General features: G+C 28.6%; 1 protein-coding gene across 1 annotated transcript; it reads right to left on the reverse strand.

Annotated features, from left to right (window-relative positions):
• Window positions 1-294: 294 nt before the first annotated feature.
• LOC127261797 (LOB domain-containing protein 41-like) lies at window positions 295-6,854 on the reverse strand. The gene is made up of 4 exons (XM_051290199.1): window positions 6,728-6,854; window positions 6,372-6,619; window positions 1,112-1,326; window positions 295-1,027 (listed from the first exon to the last, which is right to left on the reverse strand). The coding sequence occupies exons 3-4, from the start codon at window positions 1,296-1,298 to the stop codon at window positions 528-530; spliced, it is 687 nt and encodes a 228-aa protein (XP_051146156.1). The 5' UTR covers window positions 1,299-1,326; window positions 6,372-6,619; window positions 6,728-6,854; the 3' UTR covers window positions 295-527.
• Window positions 6,855-8,041: the final 1,187 nt, after the last annotated feature.

Here is an 8,041-nt window from a genome sequence, read left to right on the forward strand (position 1 = left end):
ATTTTTTGTAATGTGTATCAATTTTTATGGTAATATATTTTTTTAAAATTAAATATACTTGTAATAAAAATTAAGCCACTTCAAGTAAACATAGCCATAATTGGAGAAATAAATTGGTGTTCTTTTGAAATTTGATTTATTATTTGGCTTTTATTTTATTTATTTGAACAATAATGTAAATACATGTTTTGTAAAATATACTAACATATTTAAAATAAATAAATAAAAAATTAAATCAACTTTCAAATGAGCATATGCTTGTAAGATAATTATTTTATAATATTATTTCTCCACTCATTAACCAAAATATACAACAGAAAATACAAAAAGCCGAATCGAGAAAATAGCCCTAAATTGGAGGATTAAAATTATAAAATATATATTTCTCATTGCAACCACTAATTAATTGCAATTTTACCTAACTCACACTCTCAGACATCTGCAAAAATAACAATCCCCAAAACAAACAGAGATTATTATAATTTCTAAACTAAAACTCTTAATTAATTTAATTAAATTAAATTAATTCAGGTTTCGCTGTCGGAAATATCGACCACTGTAAAACCGTACGCTCGTCGCAGTGGATTGGGCCCCAAGCACAAGTCCAGGCTAAGCAGCTCCGGCTCAGCACGAACCGGATACTCAACCCGGTTCACCAACGCCGGCTCGACCGTCTCCACGGAGGCCGAGTCGTAATCTTCGCCGCCGTAGTCCCACCCCGTAATAGTGAACTTCATCTCCGCCTCAGAATCCGACGACTCGACCCGTCTCCTCTTCCGGGTCCGGGTCCGGGTCACGGGCCGGCCGGGGGAGTCCTTGGACAGGTGGCGAATGTCGCAGCTGAGGACGGCGGAAGAATCACCCGCCGCGGCGGCGGCGGGGGCGGCGGCGATTGGACCTCCCTGAAAAACGGCGTCGACGGCGGCCTGGCAGCGCGACCAATTTCCCGACGACATCAGCCCGACGGAGCCGTACACCGGATTTATAATCCTCCCGCAGGCCTCGTACAGCAGTGACCTAAAAATCTCTGCAAAATTAATTTGAGCGAGGGATCAGAATCTGATCGGAAAATTCGTATGGAATATTCCGGCGGAATCAAATTAAGACTCACCGGAGCGGAGGGGCGGCGACGCGGCGGCATTGATGAGATTGAGGAGGCCGGCGCGGCCGTAGAATTTGGCGAGGAAGAGAGTGGCGTTGGCCTGGGCGTCGGCGGAGGAGATCCAGTTCAGAGATGGTCGGAGGACGCAGTCGGCGGAGCAGCCTTTCCGGAGGATTCTGCAGCCGTTGCAGCTCATAATTCTCGCCGGAGAATCTTATCGGAATCTTGTAAGAAATTGAAGAAAGGGATACAAAAGAAGAGATGAAAGGGGTATATATAATAACTATATGTATGTATGTACCACCGAAGTCAAGTGGTTTTTAAAAATATATTTATTTATTATTTATTATTTATGAATATAATACTTGGAGAAAAGCTGCTGATGTTGTCAAGGGTGCATTTGTTTGGGACATTTTTTCAAATTTTAAGTATTCATATAGGGTTTGTTTCTTAAAATTTTATATTTTTACTATTTTAACTATGTGTATTTTGAAAAAAATATTTTTTTTTCTTACAAAATATATTATTATACATTATTTTAATATCAAAATTAAATCAAAATTTTTTCAAACTTATCAAAAGAAACATCTCTATAATTTTTTTTTTCAAATATATCAAATCAAACATCTATTTTTTATATTTTATACTCTTTATGTCCCACTTAATTTGTCCTCTTTAACCGAGACACAGAGTTTTAGGTATTGTGTAATTTATAAATAATTAGGAAATATATTAGTAAAAATAATTATAATTTAATAAAAATAATTACTCTCTCTGTCAGCCTCTCAGGCTCATATTATAAAATAATTTTTTTGAACAAATGTCATTTTATTAGTATTATAAAATACTAGTATAAGTAATTTTTTCAATTTTTCTTAATTTATACTATATTTTGATATAATAATAAATATTCAAAGATCAACATGCAAAAAGTAAATGAGATTTTTAGATCCGAATGCGGTATAAATTAAGATTAAGATGACTAAATATTTTAATTAAAACTAAAAAAATTATAAGTTATGAATTTTAAAATATGATTAAAATATGTAAATTATATTTCTAAAAAAAATGACAAATTAAGTGGGACGGACGGAGTATTATACAAAAAAAATAATAAATAATTTTACATTTAAAATATCAAATCAACACCTACTTATATCAGATCATATACGTATTCTAATTCAAAATTTTTCCTATTCAAATCCAAACTCCCAAACAAACACATCCTTAATTTATAATTTAATTCACACTATGCTTCTCCAACTCTGTCCCTTTATTGCCACTTAATGGTGTTACGACGTCGTTTAACCGTTCATTTATGCATATTTTAATTTTAAAAGGACATTCTGATAATTTAATACTACCACATAGTTTTTATCAAATTCAGATGATATTTGGCTCGTGTACAATATATTAGAAAATATTCAAATTGATGTTTCTGATGTCAGTAAGTTTATTCTCACTTCGTTCCAAAATTATAGTTTGGGTTGTGTTTAGCAAGAGATTTAAGAAATATTGATATTATATTGATAGTGGATAAAAAATATGGATAAAATTTTTTTTTACCTTTGTGAGTATACTAGTGTAAAAAATAATGACAATTATGTAATAATAATGAAAAAGTAAGGATAGTTTTATAACGATATGGTTATTTATAGAAATGAGATTATTATTTTGAAATAAATAAAAATAATAAATAATACTATTGTATTGGACCGAAGGACTATAATTTTATGCTCAAAGTATCTACACAATTCGGATTGATTGGGCGTATCTTTTGTGACAACATTTTCTATATTTATAATAAATAGTATTTTTATTGTTGTCGACAGCATATTATATGTCTACTTGATTATAACAAAGTATGTTATTTATTGCTATTGGATAGTATTTTGTAAATAATTTGTAATCCTCCATCTCACATACAGTGTTTGCTACACTATAGACACGGTATTTTAGAAGGAGTGTAATTAGTAGATAATTAAGAATGTCTTAGTGAAAATAATTATCCGATAATATAAATAATTATAAATTAAGATTAAGATAACTAATTAGTTTAATTAAAATTAAAAAAATAAAATTAAAAAGTTTAAAATGAGATTAAAGTGTGTAATTATTTTTCAAAAAAATGAAAATGACTTGGTACGTGAGACGAACAGAAAAGGCAACGTGGACATGATATGTGGGACGGATGGAGTATATTTTTCCCTTTATAGTGAATTAATATTTTTCCCTTTATAGTGAATTAATAATTACATCAATAGTATATTTGTTATCAATAATATTCCTTTTTTTTATTATTATTATTACGAATAGTTTTATACTTATTATTATTAGTTAGCATTCTGTAGAAAATTGCATATTTTTTACAAATTAATACATATTTTATATTATTGTATTCATTACCATCAAATTAATACACATTAAAATTTTTCAAATTTAAACACAAAAAAAACACATAAATTCAAATTCACTCCTAAATTCAAATAAAAATCAAACTCAGACTCAAATTTCCCCGAACGGGAGAAACACACCCTAAGTACATCAGTGGCTAAGTGGCTAACCGACTCGTTATCAATAAATACAATATATCACTAATAACATGTCAATTAAATACAAATAAAAATAATAATCCACTATAATGAAAAAATATACTCCTTCCGTCTAATTAAGAAGTATACGTTTACTTTTGGCGTAGAGTTTAAAAAATAATAGTACTTTACTTATAGTGGGTAGAGATAGGTAGTACAACGACATTTTTGTCTTTACTTTTTGGTATAAAAGTCATGATGTGATGTAAATTAAGGGTATTTATAAAAAACAAATTGAGTATTTAATGCAATGATTACTTTTTAGTAAAATGTTCCAAAATAAAAATATGTATACTTTTTAACTGAACGGATGAAGTACAATTTGTCTACAAAATGTTACCCAATAACAATGGTATGTATCGGCTGTTGATCCAATCAAGTCAATATAGTATTAATTTGATCACATCATATACTATACTAAGATATGTATAAATATATATTGATCATCCTATATTATAGGCTAATCCGATCAAATCAGCACTACACTGACTTGGTCAAATCGGCACAGAATTTGCAGCCTAATAACAATATATATTATGTTTTGCGATAATAAATTAGATAAGTATTATGCTTTCCTTATAAAATAAATTTTTTATTTTAAACTAATACTACTATCATCCACTTAATAATTTTATATTTACTTTTTGCATACTAATATTAAATATTAATTATTATATCAAATATAGTCTAAATAATAATAATAATAATAAACAATATTTTTTATTAGTAAATATTGATATATTATATTTTGAAAAAAAAACTAATGCACTTTCTTATTAAAAAAAATCAACACGTTGATGTTTTTATTATTTTTTTATTTATTTTAAATATTTTCTATAGATTATATATATATTATTTTTTTAAAAAAATTAATAAAATAGGGTAAAAGTGGGGTTGGGTAGGTCCGCCACAGTATATATTTAAATGTAATACAATACATTGGAATAAATTATAGATATATATATTTAAATGTAATACAATAAAACTAGGAGATTGATAACTTCAAATAATAGTATATTTATCGTTTGATAAAGCAGTGTATTTTCTTAATATTGACATAAGAATCATGACAATATCTTATTTATAACATACTTTATTTATCTGTTTCGTTTTATGTAATCCAAAGCTCGCTTGCGAAGATTATTGATGTTTTTTGCCTTTTTAATTGACAATTCTAACTCATAATGTTTAAATATGACGAGACGAACGATGGTGCAGCCAGATGTGACGAGCGACGTTCTTTACGCTCGTACCTAAGTCAGTCAGCCAGCAGACGTCCACCACTAGAGCTGTAAAACAAACGAATAGTTCGCGAGTTTGGCTCGGTTCGGCTCGTTTGGGCTCGCTAAAAGCTCGTTTGTTAAGTTAAACGAGCCGAACACGAACATATATTTTGACTCGTTTTGTTAACGAACGAGCTCGAGTTTGTTCACGAACGTTCGACAATATTTATTAAAAATTAAGTTAATAATTTTATAATTTAAATAAATATATATATCTTTATAAATATTAAATTTTATTTAAATTTATTTATAAAAACTATCATTATTATTAACAGAATTTAATATTTTTTAAAAAAATAAAAAAATAAAAAAAGATTTCTCTTAATAAGTTGAGCCGAGCCGAACACGAACAAAAAAATTGTTAAACGACCCGAGCTTAAACAAAAATTTCGGCTCGTATCTCTTAACGAACAAACACGAGCCGAGCTCAAACATAACAAGTTCGGCTCTGTTTGGCTCGTTTACAGCTCTATCCACCACTGATGAGCGACGATCCAGAAGTTCCAAATAAAATGATTAAGTGTGGAGCTCTCACCGGTCAGCCACCGATTACCGGCCAACGACGACAGCCTTAATTGAGATGTGCCGATGCCCTCCAGTCAAGCCAAGTGTTGTGACGGATTAGGATTAATGATCGAATAACAAATAGAAAACATAAAGAAAACACATGTACGTGGTTCACCAACAACGTGTTGGCTAATCCATGGGCATAAACAGAGAACAAATTTATTCACGACAACAAGGCTACAAACTACAGATGTCGTATCCGTAAGTCTATTTATATAAACTACAAGAATACATCAAACGAGCTTAGCCAATACCAACTCAAAAGTCTAATACTGCATACCGTCGGCCGGGGGACACTCTGCGCCCCCGGACCCCAGGCAAGGGTAACTTCGCCCTCCGTGAAAACTTAGATAAGTGACAAAATAGATTCAAGGCATATCAACACCAAATGTAGTCGGACGAGTGAGGAAAGATCCGACTAATACAATCCCACAGACAACCGAGCAGGCTGGACGCTATGGTAGTTTTAACCGTTCAACCAACTAACTGCCTCGTTTTTTTTTTATTCTAAATATATTAATATCAATTTAATTAAATTATTTTTTTTATCATTTTTTTAAAAAAAAGTTATAGGTAATATTTACTTTTTAATAAAAAAATATTTAATCATTATGCATTTTTACGTGTTGATATTTAAATATTAATTATTATATAAAAAATAGTATAAATTAAAAAAAATGACAAAAATATTTTTATTAGTGTCTTATAATACATATTTCTCTAAAAAATTATATAAATATAAAGATATTTTTAATATTAAGTACAATGACGCAAAAGGTAAATGAGACCTTAAGAGCCGAACGAACGAAGTGAGAGTTAATGACTTACCAACAATCCAACCTCAAGCAGTATTTCTGCTGAAGTGCCTTTCATATTTTGCGATATTATGTTCCTCCCAACAACATCGTGATGGGTGTGTTTGTTTGAATTTAACCACTCGAACAGAAGAACAAGAAGAAAATTGCTTCGGACAGATCTACAGATATTACCAAAAAGAAAGTCGATTCAAGACAACCAAAGGTTCATATCATTCAGATTTCAGACCAAGCCTATTTCCAGATCCAAAAATTGATTACCTGAAAGAGGTGTAGAAAGCCATTTCTCAGGCTCGCTATAAATGCAATTACCAAATATTTTTTATAAATTATTAATGGAATTAGTAAGAGTAGTGTTTGTGTTCTTACAGAGCAGAGAAAGTTTGATGAGCCGAAGAGGTAATGTTTGTTGGACTTAGAATCCAGCGCCGTCGGAAACTCTCCCGCCGGAAAAATGTGGCCACGCCGGAGAAGACGACGACGCCAAAACAGAAGAAATAAAAAGGAAGGTGTAAGATAGAAAAGAAAGAGGATGAAGAAAAACCCGTATTTATATGACTTTCAGTTTTCCCAAAAAATAATTAGTCCTTTTCATTTAAATTGTCATATTTTATTTAAAAATAATTATATATTAAAATAACTAAAATAATTTAATTAAAATAAAAATATATATTACCTGTTCCATAAGAAGTAATCATTCGTCTTTTGTATAATTATAGTTAACATTTAAAATATTTTTATATTTGTATAATTTACTTTAAAATATTATTGAATTTGTATTATAAAAGATCAATAGAGGTATTTTTTTGTCATTTTTTTTTATTTGTATTATATATTGATATAATAATTAATGTTCAAAGATCAAAGTTCAAAAATACCATAATACTCTTCTTATAAGACCGAAATAGTATATAAATTAAAAATGACCGAAATAGTATATAAATTAAAAATTTTAAAATGTGATTAAAGTATAGAATTATATTTAAAAAAAATAAAAAAATTATGGGGATAAATAAAAAATAGAAAGAATAGACAAAATTAAGTGGGACAAAGATAGTATATTTTTTTCTCTTACAAAATACTTTATCATACATTATTTTAATACCAAACTTAAACCAAATTTTTTTTCAAACTCATTAAAAAAAAAAAAACTTAAATGTTTGTTTCTTGTTTTGATTTTTCTTGAGTTCTTTTTTTTAAAAAAAAGAAAAATTCATGTCATTATAATTATTTTGTTATAATATAAGAATAGAATATAATTATTTTTTAAAAAATATATTCTTTATAGACTATATTTATATTTAGAGAATTTTAATTAAAAAAACGACCAACTTAAATTTTGAGTAAAAATTAATTTGGTTCCAATCAAATTTGTTTTTATTTTTTTACTTTTATCTCATTCAAAATAATTATCAAATTTAATTTCATACAAAAAAATAAATTATCATTTTTTATCGTATCGTTGAAATTTTAACTAAATAAGCTAACGTGACTATAACGAAATAAATTATAAATAAATTGTATTTATTTATTAAACTTATAAAAAAAATTATTTTCTATAAAATGATATTCATATTATATATTTTTTATTTGTTGAATATCTACCTTATTTTCTCTCCAAAAATCTCACATTTCACAAAGTATCTTCCACAATATAGCCTTTAAATTTAGCAATTTGCCCAC

The sequence above is a fragment of the Andrographis paniculata genome, unplaced genomic scaffold (genome assembly GCF_009805555.1).
Source record: "Andrographis paniculata isolate CXL003 unplaced genomic scaffold, ASM980555v1 Contig64END, whole genome shotgun sequence".
In the NCBI taxonomy this organism is placed as follows: domain Eukaryota; kingdom Viridiplantae; phylum Streptophyta; class Magnoliopsida; order Lamiales; family Acanthaceae; genus Andrographis; species Andrographis paniculata.

Excerpts from the sequence above, each read along its gene's own strand:
- LOC127261797 (XM_051290199.1), bottom strand. The coding sequence starts at position 1,298 with ATGAGCTGCAACGGCTGCAGAATCCTCCGGAAAGGCTGCTCCGCCGAC. Across the intron at positions 1,028-1,111 it reads GTCGCCGCCCCTCCGCTCCG|AGATTTTTAGGTCACTGCTG; the intron begins GTGAGTCTTAAT and ends TTAATTTTGCAG.